This window comes from Embiotoca jacksoni, unplaced genomic scaffold, assembly GCF_022577435.1.
Source record: "Embiotoca jacksoni isolate LCO1_2020_lvr unplaced genomic scaffold, fEmbJac1.0.p SCAF_11, whole genome shotgun sequence".
NCBI lineage: Eukaryota > Metazoa > Chordata > Actinopteri > Embiotocidae > Embiotoca > Embiotoca jacksoni.
This window is the reverse complement of record NW_027185241.1, coordinates 5,352,884-5,372,506: the sequence shown is the minus strand read 5'-3', so window position 1 is coordinate 5,372,506 and position 19,623 is coordinate 5,352,884. Positions and strand designations below refer to the sequence as shown.

Here is a 19,623-nt window from a genome sequence, read left to right as displayed (position 1 = left end):
CCATGCCAGTGGTTTTCCCCTGTTTCCAGTCAGTCAGTGCTTAAGTAAGTTTAGTGGTTATCATCAGATATAGCTCTCAACCAGAGTATAAAAAGTGAAGCAAGATGGTGCCGCCTTCATTCCAATGTAAGTTGCTCACTGGGCACATATCAACTAAGTTTTTCTGACTCACTTTGGCTTATTGAGCCTATCTGGCTCAGTTAGTCTGCCTGCTGGCTTCTCCCACTCATGAATAGCTTGAAAAAAAACCTTTTCAAAATTCTATTGGATCAAATGCTTTCTTTTGTAATGATTATATTAAAAAAAAAATCCTTTTTGGATCAGTGTACATTTTATATGACCTAAAATACCGACAAGGACTTCTCAAACAAAATCGCCTCACAACTCAGAGCTGTTCCTGGGGATTTGAAGGCCAAAGAATCTGCATCCTTACAGGCCTTATAATGCACCTTAATATAGTGTCTGTAGCATCTTTTGATTAGATCACCCCTTTCTAGTAAATTCTCACATCAAACTCCATGTTCAACATTTTCTGTCAAAAAATTGACGTCTCCTGTTACCACTCATGACATCACTAGGGTTATTTTTATTGGCTTGATAAAACATTGTACCGTTCTCTGAATAATGCTACCCATTACCAGTAAGCTAAATGTGCTAGTTAAAATTGTGGAGAAATATGAATTTACCCTTGAAATGCCTCCAAAAGTGTTCAGGACTTCTTTCAAGTGAACTCATTTGAACTAAACTGCCAATCTGTCAACTTTTTGGGCAAGTCTTGACTTCCTGTCAGTTCTCTTCTTGGTATTTCCTGAGATGCAAAGCCTCTGGATCAATACTAGAAGGAGCTGCTATTGCTCTGATGTGGTTGATGTGTGTTTGAGACCAGAAGGAATTGAGGGCGGGGGGATCAGGTCAGGCAGAGATGAGAAGGGGAAAGACAGTATTGTATCCATGCAGTGCACAAATGCTCTGCACATATTGTCTGTCATTACTAGAGTTTTACTGACATATTTCCTCGAAATATATAGAAAATGTTGAGCCAGAGGTGCTCCTGTAATGTATATTAATAAATTATTGCTGAAGTGGTATTAATGAAATTAAGTGAGAGGAGAGGATTTACATATGTAAAAGAGCAGCTGAGAGCCAGACATATAGGTCAGCAATTGCAAAACTGGTAAAAAAAAAAAAACATACAAAAAAACAGTCAAAAAGCATTCGCACTTCTCAAAGTGGGTGCAAGCGGAGGGGGAAAAATTCGAGAGATGTGCAGACGGACAGGGAGGGATATAGGAAGAGAGCAGGGAGAGGGAGAGAGCCATAGTGAGAGGGATGTGACACATTTAGGTCATGGCGATGTAATGGCCACTCGTCTGTGAGCAAGTGACAGAAACCGCAGGGGGAGAGGGGGGGAGTGGAGGGAAAATAGGGGGAGATAGAGGGAGAGTGAAAGATAGGAGGATGCAAGTTAATGACTTAAAGAACTGAGCAAGCAAAAAATTCTGTGGGCATGAAGGGAAAAGAGTGGAGAGTTGTGTGAGACTCTTTCTGTGAATGTGTGAGTATGCACAAGTTTATGTTGCTGTGATGCTGATATTCAGGATGCCCACGTACGTCTGAGGACTCAAAATACCAAGATTATAGTCAAAAACTGCTTTCTCACAAGAATTCAAAGGCCATAATTGCTCAGGTCTAACTAACAGCAGCACAATTCATCCTCCAATCCTGCCAAGTCAGCTGTGAAATGTGTCTGTGCTCTTTAGCTATACATCTGCACTCGGCCCACCACTTGTGTTTGTCTGCATTTGATTGATATCTCCTGACAAACCACCCCTCAAAACGGCTCGGCTTCCACTGACTGGCTTTGGAGAATCTAACACGTCGCTGCCCACGCTTCTCTAGCTTTTTGTTCCAACTCTCATTTGATTATGTTTTGTTAATCACTTCACTGACTAATGATGTGGATTGGCATCATTACATTGTTGTCCTCTCTGGCTCCCTGGGAATGTGGAAAAAAGAGGCAGATGGTTAACTGGCAAAGTAGTTGTCAAGGATTATTAACTGTAGCCAATCCTTGTTCTTACTAGAAACTGGAGCACCGAAATTTCTTAACTATACCATCTTGTACATCCTGTTCTTGTTTGAATTAAGCACCAAGGACATTTAATAATAGCACAAAGTGAGCAAATGATAGGCTGTGCTGCAATGTACCATTGACTGGATTCTGTAATTAAAACAAAAGGTTCATTGCTTTTATGGTGCCAGAACTTTGAACACTGTGAAAAAGCACTTTAGATGCTGACTGACATTTATTTCCACTTACAGCCAGTGAAGGATCTTAACCAACACACGCATTATGTAGCACATCCACAGTCGTTTGAGGACAAATAGCAATCTTTTATTTAATTTTTCACTATTTTAAAGAATTGCATTAAGCTAGCTAAGTTTCTTTTGAGGTAAATGACTACAATGTAAATTAATGCTTTGATATCCTCGTGAGAATACTACTGGCAGCGCAGCGTCTGCCCCCTCGAGCAAGACATCATTTTTAGGGACAAATAAGAGACTCCAAATCCCACCTCTCAGTCTCCTGTGAAAATGAATATCAGTGTTAAATGACTGCCTTTAACTACACACAGCTCTAATAGCTTTCTATTTTTAGATTCAAGGGTTCTTCCATTAAGCATTTCTTTATTTGTGAAAGAGGATTAATTAGGCAAGGACTTAACAGGCTAAAACAGTAAAATTAAAGTAAGTACAGGATTCATCTATTTGGTTTTTCATCCTAGCAAACTACTTTTTGCATTCTATTTATTTAGCATTAACAATTGATGCTTTTGTTGGAGAAGAGATTCTTTTTTTGCAGTGGTGGTGGCATAACTTTATGGATGACAGTGTCTGTTTTTTTTTTTTATCAGTTTGATTAAAGTATTGGATGCTGTAAAATTTTGCACGGACATTCCTATTTACTAGTTGATGAATCCTAATGTTTTTGTCAAGCCACATCAGCAAGTTTTCACTTATGTTGTGAAATATCTCTCTTACTGGATGGATTGGCACAACATGTAGTGCCAAGTGTGTATTCAAAGCCGTTTCTATCCTAACATCCGACAAGCAGTTCTGTTGAAGCACGCTGGTAGCTTAACACGTAAACTACGATGATGGGATATTATGGATATATCTATCTGGCTGTCCCTCGGGTGGTAGAGTGGATTGCCCTCTAATCACAAGGTGAGTGGTGAAATCCCTGGCCCCTCCTGTCCATATACCTCATTTAGATAACCTCAGTGTGTTAGCACATTCATTGTGAGAATGTTAGCATGTAGCTCAAACACTGCTGAGCCTAAAGCCTCACAGAGCTGCTTCACAGACTCTTAAATCTCAGCCAGTCTGCTTTGTCAGGATCTTGTGTGAGCGTGGAAATCCTTGACTTGATCGTGTTTTCCCAACTGAGCCCTGCCCACTTCAAAACAACAAATAGAACACACAAAAAAAGTAATACAGAAATCTCTTGTGAAATAACTGCTGTTACCAATCCCAATCACTCAGTGAGAAGCTGATTGAGAATTCAGGTTTTCAGATCCTTAAAAAGATTTTCTCCCACCATGAAGCCAGACCGACTTAAAGAGGTCCTGATTTCTATGTGTTTGAAATTAAAATGAACCACTTGAAATGACCACACTTGAGAAATGCTAGCGAGAACAAACTTTACAGCCTCCTGTTAATCTGTCACATGCACGATGCTTGATTATTCTGGTATTTCAGACTCACCAAAACAACACTCTGCCATTTGGGCTGATGATAAATTGAGAACCCAACTGGAACATCAGACACTTACAAAAACACAGCCGGTATTTTGGCTGCGAGACATTAAAAGATCATTCCTAAATTATTTATATAAGAAAGTCTAAAAGAACATCCGGCTCCTATACGATCACTATGACATTCAGCAGTCAGTTCTGGTCCTCAGTCTTTTGAAAAATTATAAGGACAGAGGGAGGCAGATGACAAACAGCAGCTGTCTGCTGTTACTTTTTTTTCCCCTTGCCAAACAACATAAGGATGTTTTTCCTTTTTGACATTTACATCCAACAAGGGAGACGGAGAGGCAGAGCGCACAGGCAGAAACATGACTGAGCATGAGACACAATTACACCTGTTCAGCCAAACATGAACAGTCCTTCAGTTTTGGGTTCCCTGAGCTGGTCTGAGCTGGCCGTACATCATCCTTAGACAGGCTCCTTATGTTTGATTCCCCTTAAGCCACCATCGAGGATTTGGGACAAAGATTAGTGCCAAATACTCAAATGAGCTTTGAGTTCATTTGGAGCCATGTTGATATTTTGTGTGTTGTGCGAATGTGTGCTGAAATATTCAACAAGTCAGATCGTCCTGATTTGTCACCCATAGCACTCGCTCTCAGCACAGACACATCCACTAACTATCCTGAGGCACACTGTTTTTTTGAAAACAAGAGCAGTTGGCCAGAAGGAAGAGGTAAAAGTGCAGGTGTGATATTATTCTGAGTGTGATGGGTGAGTCTACGCTATACTTATCACGAAATGGCATAGAAATCTTTCTCAGTGCACATCGTGGAGCACTATTTGTTTATTCTCCACTCAAATTTAACAATTGTGCCTTTTTCTTCATCACTATTATGACCGGCCATACGTCAAGTGCACTTATAAGTAGTGTTGACATCCAGTTGCTTTTCCAGTCTATTAATAAAGGTCACTCTTTGAGCACAGTTGAGTGAAATGATCATGACATACGGTATTGACTGTTAGCGGATCCTCACTGTGGGGTGTTTCCAGCAGTGATGATAAATCAGCTTGAACACACACAACCACATTAAATCGATTGTTTGTGAAGGAAATTTATCGAGCATGCTGGATCATCAGAGCAAGCAGTGTAATGATTTTTTTTTTTATCAGTTTAAATTTCAAATCCTGTTACCATACACAACAGACAGATGTGTGATGGAAAGCCCCACAGTGCCAGGAATACAATTTTGGTAGAGAAATACTTATAATCAGTGAACAAAATTCCTGCTTGTCATGGTAATCCACTGGATTTTCCTATTCCTATTATCTCTTCATTCAAGCCCCCTGATATCCAAGAAACAAGTGACATACTTGATGAACTAAAACTATCTCCGGCTGGTCATGACAATATTTCTGCATTCCTCGTTAAACAGGTGAATCAGTCAATATTGAAGCCACTTCTCTATATCTTTTCTTGTGCCAGAGGATTTAAAAGTTGCCAAAGTTATTCCTTTGTTTAAAGCAGATGGTCTATGTTGTTTTAATAACTATAGACCCATATCTATCTTGCCATGTTTTTAAAAAATATTCAAAAAAATTAAATACAATAGGATTTCATCTAAATTCCAATTCAATTGTTTATAAATACCAGTATAGTTTCCTGAAAAATCCCTCCACTAACATGGCCCTGGCTCACCTGATTGACAAAGTTACCTCTGCATTCGATAAAAATGAATTTGCCTGCAGTATTTTCATTGACTTCTCAAAGGCTTTTGATACCGTTAATCATCATATTCTACTGGAAAAACTGCACAAATATGGTTTTCATGATACTTCATACAAAGAGTTAAAAAATTATGTCACCAACAGAAGACAGTTTGTTTGCATAAAGGGTTGCTATTTCAACAAAGCTAGACTACTGTGTGGGGTTTCACAGGGGTCTATTCTTGGACCTTTATTATTCCTTATCTATATTAATGATCTGTCAAATGTCTCAAATATCCTTTCTCCAATAATGTTTGCCGATGACACAACCTTAGTTCTCGCTCATTCAAATTGCAGTTCACTGATTAAGGATGCTAATGTTGGTTTAACTGCCTATGCTACATGGTTTAGATTAAATAAACTATCTTTGAATATTAAAAAATATAATTTTGTCATCTTCAGTGGTAAAAAATCATATTCTAAGCGTTCATTTAAAATTATAATAGAGTCTGTGGAGAAGCCTCGAGTGTCGTCTGCTAAATTTTTGGGAATCCTTGTTGATGAGAATTTGAATTGGAGAGATCATACAGACTCGGTTAACAAAACTATGTTATTATATATATTATAAAATCTATTGGTATAATAAAGGAGGTTAATCATCTAGTCACGACAAACTGTCTTCACACTCTATATTATAATCTAATTTATCCTTATTGCTCACATTGTAACATAGTTTGGGCAAGCACTTTTCCTACAATCCTCAATAAAATCATTATCCTCTAAAAAAAAATTGTTAGGATTGCTAATCATTGCTCATCATAATTCAGATGGGCAGATGCATGACAAAAGTCGTATAAAAAAAAGATAGACACATTCTGAAAAGTTTAATGAGGTAGGGTCTTGCGTAAATATCCCTGTGAAAGAACAGCCCCACCTACAATTTGAGTAATTTACATCATGCAGCCTCCATTTTTAGACCACCGTGTCTTTCTTTTTCATGGATGTTTGCTTGACAAAGACTCAAAACGTTGCCTCTTTAAATATTGCACTATTCAGTGGGTTGGCTAAGATAAATCTTTTATTCCTTAAGAGTTTTGTGAACATGAAGAATTTGTCTAAAACTGTGTGTGCACTAATTTGTTAAAATATGTATAAGGCAGTAAAAAATTATCTTCTTAGTCAGTGGCAAAGTAAACCCTAGCTTCTGTTTTTGTGACAAAAAATTTCATCAGCGATGAAAAGCGACTTGTTTTTATGAGAAAATCCCACAAAGGATTACTCGGTTTTACACGTGGCACAGAGTGCTGTTGGAGCTTATATGGGAATGGACGATATTGAAGTGCATATGATTTAGTGTCTGTCTGTTTCCGGCTGCACTGAATGGCAGAATGCAGAGAAAACAAAGGCTGGAGGGACAAAGTGAAAGGCATTTACAGTCAGACCCTGTGTGTTCCCTCCCCTCCTGTTGTGTGGTCACATCTGTGATCAAGCTTACATGTTTGTGTGTTTGTGTGTGTTTTTCTGAGAGAGAAAGAGAGAGAAAGAGAGCGAGAGAGAGCGAGAGGGAGCAAGAGGGGGAGAGAGAGAGAAAGAGAGAGATTATGCTGGGAGCCAAAAGACAGAATGAGCGCATGAAAGAGAGAAATAGAAAAAAAGAGAAATTGGGTCAGTGATCTACATACCAAAGTCTGATGTTAATATCAAATTACTCACCTCAATGCCATCTTTTTTCTTTTTGTGTTTATGTCTTGTTGTAGTTTTAAATCACCCTTCTTTTTCTATGTGGCCTTTGTCAAACTGATCCTAATCATGTCCTGTCTAATCTCTATCTATTCAGCCTAATCTATCTATCTATCTATCTATCTATCTATCTATCTATCTATCTATCTATCTATCTATCTATCTATCTATCTATCTATCTATCTATCTATCTATCTATCTATCTATCCATCCATCTATCCATCCATCCATCCATCCATCCATCCATCCATCCATCCATCCATCCATCCATCCATCCATCCATCCATCCATTATTTTCTCAATTGGTCGATCTGTCATTTCGTTTGTAAAAAGGCAGCCTGTTCGTTTTTTAAGTAAAGCAGGAAAATTCAGTTGATTCAGGAAAGAAGTAGTACTTATATCTGTTATTTTTACCCACACAACAATATTTATGGTTGTGTATTTTTTATCACCAAACCTTCGCTGTAACTCTTCTGTATTCACTGATGTAAAGGCATGTGGGTTTCTGTTCATAATTGTGATGTACTATCTGCTTTATGGCTTAGCGAGTGAATGAGGTGAGGCATGGATGCAGATGGGGGGGAGGTGTTGGTTAGAGATCAAGCAAGAGGGCAGAGGGCTCGCACTCTCATTGGTTGCTGTAATCAGGCCGACGAGGAGGAGGAGGGCTGAGTTGTTGCCGGAGCTCGTAACACCGGTGATGAGGGGCTTTGTAGAAAAGTCATGTTTCATGTCAGAGCCGTAAGGTAACACGTCTGGTAATGTGCCGCTTGGGCATAAAAGATGGAGGAAGTTATATTCTCTTCTCTTCCTCTGTTGTCGCTCTGGTGCTGTTTTTCCCTTTCAGTTTCCTTGTTTTTCCCCCATCATCGAGCGCTTATATACATAATCTTACTGTTCATCTTACAACTGTCTTGGGCCATCCGTCTCCATGTTCACTTCTTCCCTTTCTCTGGTTTAAGTCTCCCTCTGTGATCTTTCAACATCCTTTTTACTTCTCTCTCTCTCCCTTTTCCCTCTTCTCACCTCTGTAAAAGGGAAGTCAGCTCTCCGAAACAAGTGAGAACACAGAAAGCCTTTTATCTGTTTATCTTCCCTTCTTTCACTGCTTGCCTTAGTGTCTTCTCCCACGCTGCCCCACCGCCATCTAGCACACACACATGCATCCACACGCTAATACAGCATGTCAAGTTGAAGACATGCTACCTGGTCTTGACAAGGTTATATAAATAAAGTCAGAGGTTCACTCCCACTGACCATAAAGAACAAACACACATCCTGTCTCATTCTCCAACTCTGAGAGCACTTTAACACTCTTTAAAAACATATGAGGAGCCTTCTTTTAAGCTGCCCGTTCAGGTGTGCCATTTACACACTCAAAAATACAAGAGCCTTTCTGTGAGAATACACACACACTGTACATTTAGCTTACAGACAAAGAAACCTCATTTTGAATGATGCAACCTTAAGCTGACACCGGTGCTCAAACACACACACCGACACAGTGTGAAAATGGCAGCAGACCAACCTGAAGACTGTAGACTTAATATTCTCATAATCCTGGTCAGGACGACTCTAGGTTCTGGCCGACAGCTGCACGAAGTGATGTGTCAATCACCTTGACCTCAGCTGTCCTGCTGTTGACATTAACAACTGGCACATCTCACAGTTTTTTCCACTGTAAAGCACATCAGCTCAGGACCACAGCCTGCAGGTTCAAATGGTATTTTAATGCGTGTGTGGATGTGTGTATAAGAGTGCCAGAAATAATATATACATTTTTAAATTTGAATATTTTTTTTTGTTTCCACTCGGTTGTGGTTTGCATCACATATTATACATTAGTTATTGTCAAACCAATCCCTACTGAGTATTTATTTTTGCTCATTGTTTTATTGGAGAGTAATTACACATAGCATTGCTGTCCAATGAAAGTCATGTACCACGGTAGACTAAATGTTGACACTTTACTGTAGCTAATCAGTATATAAAAATAAAAATTTAGAACATATTATAATTCAGTTATAGCAGATAAAGTGTTTATTACAGCATTTGCCAACTATAACTCCTGCTGTAACCACTCATACGTGGAGTCTTGTATTTAAACAGACAGTAACACAAGAATGACAATGTCACAGTAGAAGCTGCAGTACATTTATTTTTATGGGTACAATGTAAAAAATGTTTTAGGAGGAGTTTATGGTTAGATTATGCAAAAGTTGTTTCTTGTGTCCGGTCTTTATGCTAAATTAAACTAAGATAAAGATTAACACAGGTAAATGAGTCGTACTGCTCCTTCAAAACACTGACACCGCCTCAATATGGCCTCTCTGGTGTGTGTGACTGGTGGTTTGCTGCTCTCTGCTGACACAGGGCACTTCCTCTGTAAACAAAAGCAAATGATAGTTCAGGACAAAACCAACAACAAACAACAGACTGCTGTGTTTCATATTGAACTTTTGAACCAAAGGGAACCACAAAAGCCAAGCTGAAATTGACGCTCAACCCCAAACCAGTTATTGCTGTTTGACTTTGCTCTGGATAGAAACAGCCAAAACAATAAAAGATGACAGCTTATGAGCTGAGCATATCGCAGATCACTGGGATTGTCTCCACATTAATAAAGTCTGATGTGGGCCGAACTGCTGTAATGAATGCCAGATGTTCATATTTCCTCTTAATTTGTCATGTATCTTTCCTTCTTAACACACCAGTTATGTACACATCCGCTTATCAATGAATCTGTGATCATTAGCTGTACATTCGAAGTCGACTTTTCTCGAGCATTCGACCTAGGTGTTATGAATATGATGATGTTCAAACTTTCCATTAACTAGCCTACCTCTATAGTTCAGTGAGACCACCTGGGGAATGATGAAGGCAGTATGTTATAGTTGAAAGGTCCAGAACAAAGGAGTAAGAGGACCAAGGGAAATATTGTTTTGTCAGCTGCAGCTCTGTTAACTCAGCTGATACTAATCATGTTTTTAATGGGTTTAGCAGCAAACTAAATTACTGGCAGTTTTATTTTAACTTGAATTGTATGTTTGTGACCTATTTAAACATGTTATTTTTGGCTAATTTGTTTTCTCACCATATCAACAAACTCTATCTGGGTATGACACATTATTTATAGCTTTAGGTATGTAATGCCAGATGGTGATATTCTCAGTTTTGTTTTTCCTCTGCCAACTTCTCAGTGCCGTTTCTATTTTTCCACCAACAACTGCAGTGGTTCATAGCTTAAAAAGCCTGCAGAGTCCTACACAGCACAGCTCTGAACACCACTGCCTCAAAGGGGACAGTGATCACTTTATCCACGTGATTGTATACTGTGAATAAACTCATCCATCCTTGTGTCTCTTCTTGTCTCTCTGCAGCCTGTCCTGTGGGGTACTTTAAGTCTGTTTCGGGCTCGAGTCCCTGTTCTGTTTGTCCATCCAACAGCAGAACCAGCCAGGAGGGATCGAATGTGTGTGAATGTCGCAGCAGCTTTTACCGCTCGACCAATGACGCCAACTCTTCTGCCTGCACAAGTGAGCTTTGTCTGTTTGTTTGTTTATATTCGGCACTCTGGGAGGCGTTTGAGGGGCCTCAGTAGAGTCATTTGTCATTTACTGAGACTGTGAGAACTGAGATACGGTCAGTGACCAAAATACATTTTATTTAATGGAACTTTTAATATTTAAATTGCACCAATGGAAAAAAAACTGTAAAGTATTAAGTTCCTGTGCTCACTTAGCTTAAAATTCCACACCGCCAAACTATTTCACAAAGTTCCTTCCATTACTTTTTGCTGGATAAATGTCTTTGCCATCATGCAGTTTCTCTTCTATCTTAAACGTTTTAGCAGATGCTTTCATCTAAGTGTCCACCACTTACATAATGTATGTCAAACCCATCTCTGTTTTCTCCTCAGCTCCTCCATCTGCTCCGGTCTCTCTGTCCTGGGAGTATGAGAGTGGCGACGGTGGGGTGTCCTTAAGGTGGCGCCCCCCAGTGGACATGGGAGGCCGCAGTGAGGTGTGGTACGGGGTGGTGTGTCGCATCTGTCCCTCAGCCACCTTCACCAATCCGGCATTGTGCTCCTGGTGTGGCGAGGGCGTCACCTTCAGCCCCTCCCAGACCAACCTGAAACAAACTAAGGTCACCCTCAACAACCTGCTGACCAGAGTCACTTATCTCATACAGGTACTGTGGGAAAAAAAAAGTCTGTTATTATGTAATTATTCTAAAACTGGGTTGCATTAACAGTAATAGCTGTTAAATACTGTTTGTACTGAATCAATGGAGCCAGTTGGAAGTTGTTTCTCTGTGAATGTTGAAGCATTGTCTGGGGCCACAGAAGAGGCGGGTCCTCTGTGCTGTATTATTTCATAAGCTCCACATCAGCAAATAGTCACTAACATGTATTATTTAGCTTGGCATGGCTCGACTAAATCATAGCTTATTTCTTATTCATAATGGGCAGATATTTCCCATTTACTGGTTTTTGTTATCCTGATATAGTGAATGCTGCCAGTGCCTGTCTTTGTTTCCCAAACACTGTCATAAATGTAAATAGAAAAAGGCTCTCAATGTCACATCGGTGTGTTCTTCATCCTGACAGGTGCAAGCCATGAATGAGGTGTCAGCTTTGAGTCCTTTTCCAGCTCGATACACAAGCATCAATTTCACCACAAGCCAGTCAGGTGAGAACGGGACAGAGAGGATGAAAAAGATGAGATGAAAGCGGGAGCGATGCTCTGATGATGATGATGTTTCTGTAGGTAGTGTGTGCGTGTGTGTGTGTGCGTGCGTGCGTGCGTGCGTGCGTGTGTGTGTGTGTGTGTCTGCGTGTGCGTGCGTGTGTGTGCGTGTGTGTGTGTGTGTGTGCGTGCGTGCGTGCGTGCGCGCGCGTGCGTGTGTGTGTGTGTGTGTGTGCGTGTGTGTGTGCGTGCGTGTGTGTGTCTGTGTCTATCTGGGGTTTCTCTCCCCCTCTCTCAATCTCTTTCAGTCTCTCTGCTCCATCTTTTCTACTCCTGCTCTCTGGACAGGAGGTTGCTCGAGGTTACAATATCCTGTCAGATCCCATTATAGTCACTGTGGAGGAAGAAAGGGACAAATGAGAGATGGGAAGACAAAGAGACAGACAGAAAGAGGGATGAAAGAAGAGTGGGGAGAGGAGAGGAGAATGGGGCATTGTGCAGACCAAGTACACCATTATGCAATTTTCCAAGAAACCGATCAATATTGAGTAGAACTTTCAATGAGCCTAAATTATCTAAAATCTTAATTTGTCTGCTCTGAGACTTTATTGATGAAATGAATGGAAAGTTCCCCTATTACCGGTCTAGCTAGCCAGCACTGTGACTGTAACTAGATCCCGCTTGGCGCTGGATAACAACTTCTACTCCACTTTCATGCTCCACTGAATATCCCCCACAGGTTTTGTAACACTGCCCCCATGTGGTCACTGTCACTTCAACGCAGCACTACTTTTTCAAGTTGTGGGATGTTCAGTCATCTCTTGTCTCCCACAGTTCCCAGTACAGTTCCCATGATGCATCAGCTGAGCCGTGCCCCAGACTCCATCACTCTGTCATGGCCTCAGCCGGACAGGCCCAATGGAGACATCCTGGAGTACCAACTGCGATACTATGACAAGGTACGTTCAGGGAAAAGTCACACACAGAGGTTTTAACAAGCATATTGGTCATGTTTGTACAGAATGAAAATGAACAGGTCCGCTTAATATCCTATTTCTGTGTTCCTCAGGGTTCAGATGTGGACAGTGCACTGAGTGTGTACAGTGAGACCAACACAGTGACCGTCAACTCTCTGATTCCCGGCTCCATCTACGCTTTCCAGATCAGAGCTCGAAATGAACGAGGCTACGGCCCCTACAGCAACACCATCTACTTCACAACGCTGCCTCTGGGTACAGCACTCATTGATTTTAATACCAGTCAAATCCATCTCAGCAAAGTGCATTATTGTGACAAATGCACAACTAAACTAGTGGAAATTACCATATTAAGGGAAAGAAGGCTTATTAATAGAAGAAAAAAGATTATTTAGGAGATTAAGAGGACTAGTGAATGTTAGGGTAGTGAGATCCATCTGGGAATAAAGAATAAGTCGGGAACAAGACAGAGATAGGAAAGAGCACTGACACAGTATACTGTATACTACTAAAGTAGAAAATTAATTTTATCCAAATAGAAGTGAGTTCATTGTGTTAAGTGCAACTTAGAAGTACAGAAGCTCTTAGAGACTAGAAGAAGTAATTCCCTTGGTATGAACACGTCGACCAACTCTTTTTTTTTTTTTTTTTTTTTTTTTTTTATAAACAATGCTCTCTGTTTGGTCATTTTTAATTGAAAACTTTCTGTCTCATTATCAACATGATAATGCTTTCCATGATGATTACCTCTCACATTTCAAGCTATTTTGTAGTTAATTGCAGTATTCTTTCGAGATAACCGAAAACTCTGTCCATGTGTAATTTTTCACGGGAATATCACAGTTCTTTCAATTAATAATACTGGAAATGAAAGAGCTCTAATCAGTGGACCACAGGCTCGATCCCCATCGTGTTATTGATATGTATGTTTTTCATTCATATGCCTTATTTAAATGAAAATCCCTGAGATGATTAGTTTAAAAGAAAAAGTACACTAAAATAGAGTGTATTCAGCTGTAGTAACAACAGTGTTTTGGTACGTAATTAGTTCAAGTTCTGGAAACAACAGAAGACTGATGTTATGTAGTTAATGACCTTTCAGATGACACACATTTTAATTTTCATATATTCTCAGAAGAACATTCACAGCAGATCCAGAATCGACTTCCTCTGCTGGTGGGCTCCGTGATGGGAGGGGCGGCTTTTCTTCTTGTTGTGGCAGCGATTGTCGTTGTGGTGGTATTTCGCAGGTAGGTGGTCAAAACATGAATGCAATCATGCATGCAATGTTTTGTTAATTTTGTGTAAATTCACACAGTTTGCTTTCACTTGGCAGTAAGAGGAGGGAGAGTCCATACAGCGACAGACTCCAGAGGTACATCAGTAACCGAGGTGAGCATGGACATATTTAATTTAATGTTATTTGATTAAGTTTAAATTTAATTTAGTGAAATTGATTGTATCTTTTAAAGTGATATATTTGCCTTGCACAAAAGGGCTACCATAACAACATTTTAAATGACTTAGAGGCACAGAAAACAATTTGTTTGGATTAAATTTGTTTCATTTTGTTTTCTTTCATTTGTTTAATAAATTGTTTTAACCAAAGTCCTATTTAATTAACTTCAAGTAAAGATGTTTTTTCTTCTAAAAGCAAACCCTTTATGATTTCACTGAAAACAGAGACAATGGCTCAATGTTGTTCTGATTAAATGTAACTAATATATAGATATACAGTGCATCAGCGTATCTTTTATTGTGTGGAATAAATTCTCTCTGCTGTGCATTGAAAAATAATCCTGACCTGGTGTCATTAAAATAAATCTTTGGTTAAATGTCAAAAATAAAATGCAAAAAAATCGACTTAGTTCCACAACTTTATTTTTTAATTCCAGGTGGAGTGAAGTATTATGTCGACCCATCCACGTACGAGGACCCCAGTGAGGCGGTCAAAGAATTTGCCCGTGAGATAGATCCCAGTCATCTCAAGATTGAGGAGGTAATTGGTGCAGGTAGGCTTGATACTCTCTTTTTTTTTTTATTTGCCTGTGATAATGTGACAACTATCACAACAGTGTAATCTGATCCACTTCATCTCCCCTGCAGCCCAGTTTGGTGAGGTTTCCCGGGGCCGCTACCGTCCTGTGGGTCGCAGGGAAGTATTGGTAGCAGTGAAGACTCTGCGCTGGGGTGCGTCCGACAGAGAGAGGGGGATGTTCCTCAGTGAAGCGGGGGTCCTGGGACAGTTTGACCACCCAAATGTGTTGAAGTTAGAGGGTGTTGTCACCCACACCCCCCCGGAGAGGATCATCACAGAATTCATGGAGAACGGGCCCCTGGATGGCTTCCTCAGGGTGAGAAAACAACACCGTCACCAGTTTCCATAAGTAGCATGTTGTTTGTGACAGCCACCATGTTCCGACACACTAAATCGCTAAATCCGACCTGCCCTCTTAATTCATTCAGGAGAATGAAGGCCAGTTCAGTGTCCTCCAGCTTGTTGGGATGCTCAGAGGAGTTGGCGCAGGGATGCGTTACCTCTCTGAGAGAAACTTTGTCCATCGAGACCTGGCAGCCAGGAACGTGCTGGTCAACTCCAACCTGGTGTGTAAAGTGTCTGACTTTGGCCTCTCCCGACTTATGAGGGGCCTGGACCACAACATACCTACATACACTGCCTCACTGGTACGTTCTGAGACATAGAGTTCCTTTGGTCTGATTTCTTTGGTTTCTGTTTTTTTAAGTAACCATGTCATTGTGCTCTGTTGTCCTCTATCAGGGCAGTAAGATTCCTGTGAGGTGGACAGCACCAGAAGCTTTTCAACATCGCAAGTTCAGCTCAGCTAGTGATGTCTGGAGCTTTGGCATACTGATGTGGGAAGTCATGTCCTACGGAGAGCGTCCATACTGGGACATGAGCAATCAAGAAGTGAGTATCAAGGAGAGTGCTGCCTGTGCAGGAAAACTTAAAATCACTAAGTGATGGAAATGCACAATCCTTTGCTTAGGTATCTCTAGTGCAGTGTAATTCAATGTAATAATACTATTAAAAATGAAATTACAGAGGCGCCCTGCTGGACTAAAGATCTATCAGTCCTCTCATTTCTTGTTATTTCGCTTCATTCAGTCATTACCTCACAGTTCAGGTTGTTTGCACTGAATGTTTCCCTCAAATGCATCAGAACATCACAGTTGAACTCAGTGGTGACAGTCTGACCCTGGGGGACAAATTCAAAACCCCACGAACGTAAAAAAAAAACCAACCTGGTTGCTCCTGACCTCACACGCCTTCCTCTGTCTTTGACAGTGACGTTCTGCTCCTCTTTAAACGCAAATGTCACTCAAAACACCTCGTCTGCCTCATTACTTCATTGCAATTGGCTTTCTCAAACATTTCATGTCTTAGTTGCCAATTTCCTAAGTTTTGAAACAACATTTGACATGCGCCCTGCTCATGTCAATGAAGAAATTGCTGATATGCATGCACCACTGCTCCCAAAAAATTGATTTAACTCAGGTGTTGATGTTGATCAAGGCCACTACCTACTCACTGAGATTATACCTTCTCCCTGCTCCATGCACGTCACCGTTCACGTGCAACAGGAAGAGTCTCTGAACCTTTTGATCCACCCTTGTTTATTGCTGTTCTGTGCTATTTTCTTTAAAGGAGGAGAATAATGTTCAAAACCCAGCCAAGCAATGATGAAATAACATTGCTACTGACTAGGTTTACCGAAAATAAATTAAACATGTACAAAAACAATTTCATTAACTAACTGTAATTATATTTCTACCTGGCTAAAAATATTTTATGTTTAATATATTTCATACTCTGCACACAGCCTTTGGGGGTTGTACGATATTTCCATTGGAATAAAAAGTATTATTACACGAAAGCAGCCAGCCAGTGCTTAAAATCTACATGCAACGACATTAACTATTTAAATGCACTGTATTATCATGCCCTCCTCCCGTTACATAACAGGCATGTTTAAATGGTGACAAAATGCCAAGCATCTGAAATTTGCATAATTTTCTCTTAGTCACTCGTTCAAACCCTCAGTGGTCAGTGACCTTTTATGGAAGCCAATTACACAAGACTCCTCACACCATCTGCCCCACTTATGTTTCATGCCTCTCTCCCTCTGTCTGCAGGTGATGAAGGCAGTAGCAGATCAGTATCGTCTCCCTGCCCCCCACAGCTGCCCCCCTGCCCTTCACTCTCTGATGCTTCAGTGCTGGCAGGCCGATCGAGGGGACCGGCCAGGCTTTGACTCACTCCTGTCCTCTTTGGATCGGCTCATCAGGCACCCTGCTTCCCTGAAGGCGGAGCCGACTCGGTGAGACGGCAGCTTCTGGCCAATGCTGCTTCGAAACGTATCAGAGGCAGAAGGTGATGTACAATCTGCTACAGTTATTTTCACACTCCCGTTTTTGACATTTACAGAAGCTGCTCCCAGCCACTGCTCAGCCCCACCCCCACAGACCTAACGTCAGTGGCGACAGTCAGTGATTGGCTGAAGGCACTGAGGATGGAGAGATACCAGGATGAGTTTGATCGAGCGCACCTGGACACATTAGACAGAGTCAGCAGGCTCACTATGGAGTAAGTATATATGGTTATTACTGTAGTTTTGGTATTTGTTTTTTTCTTTTACTCTTGTGTTTTCTATGTTTTCGTCAGCCATCTTAAAAAGCATATCAAAAGTTTAAAGATCACCACAAACTCATTGGTTTTGGTGATATTAAACTTCAGGCATCTGTCGTCAGACCATGTGACGAATCCTACATGTCAATATAGTGTAGATGTTTTCAAGAAATTAATATTGACCAAAATGTTGTTATCTGAACTCTTCTTCAGAGATGTCCAGAATCTCGGAGTGAACTTGTTGGGACACCAGAGGAAGATTGTCAGCGCAGCCCAGCAGCTCAAGGCCCATCTGACACAAGGGCAGGTGGAGGTCTGACATCCTGTGCCATGGATTTCTATGGTTTTCACATTCCTCTGCTTGTTGCGTCTGGTTTCTGCAACGCTTTATTTTGATGGAGCACATTTTAAGCCAAAACAAAAAAAGAATCAGCTAACAGTGCCACTCTGTCCGTCCTGATAAACCTGACACTGCAACCAGAAGGAGTGAAAAGAGGCTCGGACTTTTCCAGCCAGTCACTCGTGACAAGTAACAGAAGAGAGATGCACCGTGGGAGCAGCAGTCCAGGTCAAAGTGAGGTTAGGAAGTCACTGAGGAGACGGAGGACTTTAAAGATTCATCTCTGTTTTTCACTAAATGTCACTTTGTTGTTGTCTGCCTTCTTCTCTCCTCACCCATTTGCAATCCTATGTCATCCTCTCTTCCACTAATCTCCCTCCCTAAAACATTTTAATTTCCCCATCCTCAGAGTACAATAAAACTATAAAATATTTTTTGTTAAAATACTTAGGGAGATATCTCCTCACAAAGAATTGCGTGAAGACAATCAAAGACTTTTTCTAGTATTTTTTGGAGTTATTTGTAAAGTTATGTCACTTCCTCTCTACTTTAAATGCCAAATGCTAAAAAAAAACTTGTAAAACCTTGCAGCCAATGGTGGCCTAATCGGGTCTTACCATTAGCCTTCAAATAGATGTATAGTTTGTTCAATGTTCCAGCAAATTGCAATAAACCACCAGTCCAAAATCAGCACTGCAAACCCTGAGATTCGATATCAATCACTGCCATAAAATCGGGAAAACCTAAAAAAAGATGTCGTTAAAAACAGTAAGCCATGTTTTTTCCCCTCTTTAACAGACATATCGAGAGTCTGGGAGCAGCCCTGTTTGTAGTCACTGTCACTGCAGAGCTTGTCAGTGGCAGCAGAGCTCACATACTGTAAAATGTTACAAATTACACCTCAGCTGCAAACACAAGCATCCATCTGTGACGAAAACAGGACCAAACACCACCCACTTTAAAGTGTACATTTCACACGTCACCTCTTTTTGTTCGATTGCTTGAGTAAAGACACTGAGTCATTGAAGCATTGTGAATGTGTGAAATGGGAAAGATGGACAAAATCTGATCTGATTTAGACTTGAAGGCAGGAAGCGAAATGCTTTGCAAGTATGAACCTGTGTGTCTGCAATATGTGTGTGCTGTACTTGAGGCTGTGTTACTGTCTACATCAGGTATATGCTGTACATGGCGCTGTGTGTGTGTGTGTGTGTGTGTGTGTGTGTGTGTGTGTGTGTGTGTGTGTGTGTGTGTGTGTGTGTGTGTGTGTGAGTGCGTGCGTGCGTGCGTGCGTGCGTGCGTGCGTGTGTGTCAGGCTACACACATTACTAGCTGTTTACTTGTGTGAGTGTTCACTACTCCGTAACTGTGCAAATTTGTAAAATAAATATGATTTTATTTAAAAAAACAAAAAACATCCTTCTTGTTTTTTCTAAGTGTCCATCTCTCTTAATGAATCCAAGTGCCTTTTACCTGCTATTCTGTTGTTGTTTTTTAGTTATCTAGCTTGTTGCTGCTATACAAAGTGAGCTTAGATGTAACTCGATAGCTCATTACCTGTATGCCCACCACTTTAACCTGTTAATCCACAAATGCTCTAACTAACAGTATTATGGGTTTGCTTTTTATATTTGCAGAGAGTGAATGGAGAGATGAGGAGAGAGGAGACAGACGAAATGCAACAGTGGAAAATATGAAAACATTAAAGAAGGTGCAAATGATTTGAGATTTAAAGAAAGACATGCTGGAAACTTTCAGTTCCGAT

General features: G+C 40.7%; 1 protein-coding gene across 4 annotated transcripts in view; it reads left to right on the top strand.

Moving 5' to 3' along the window:
• ephb6 (eph receptor B6) overlaps positions 1–19,616 on the top strand; it is a 39,497-nt gene extending 19,881 nt beyond the window's left edge. For 2 of the 4 annotated variants that reach the window (XM_069142545.1, XM_069142543.1), the window contains exons 6-19: positions 10,586–10,741; positions 11,125–11,396; positions 11,815–11,896; positions 12,728–12,852; positions 12,963–13,125; positions 14,006–14,120; positions 14,207–14,262; positions 14,766–14,882; positions 14,977–15,224; positions 15,337–15,555; positions 15,650–15,799; positions 17,026–17,210; positions 17,318–17,476; positions 17,732–19,264. In XM_069142545.1, the coding sequence (XP_068998646.1) occupies positions 10,586–10,741; positions 11,125–11,396; positions 11,815–11,896; positions 12,728–12,852; positions 12,963–13,125; positions 14,006–14,120; positions 14,207–14,262; positions 14,766–14,882; positions 14,977–15,224; positions 15,337–15,555; positions 15,650–15,799; positions 17,026–17,210; positions 17,318–17,476; positions 17,732–17,837 (2,153 nt within the window). In that variant the 3' untranslated portion in view covers positions 17,838–19,264. Of the gene's footprint in view, positions 1–10,585; positions 10,742–11,124; positions 11,397–11,814; positions 11,897–12,727; positions 12,853–12,962; positions 13,126–14,005; positions 14,121–14,206; positions 14,263–14,765; positions 14,883–14,976; positions 15,225–15,336; positions 15,556–15,649; positions 15,800–17,025; positions 17,211–17,317; positions 17,477–17,731; positions 19,265–19,495 lie in introns of those variants that run through there. The other 2 variants (XR_011177904.1, XM_069142544.1) reach the window with 2 other exon arrangements.
• The last annotated feature ends 7 nt before the right edge of the window (positions 19,617–19,623 follow it).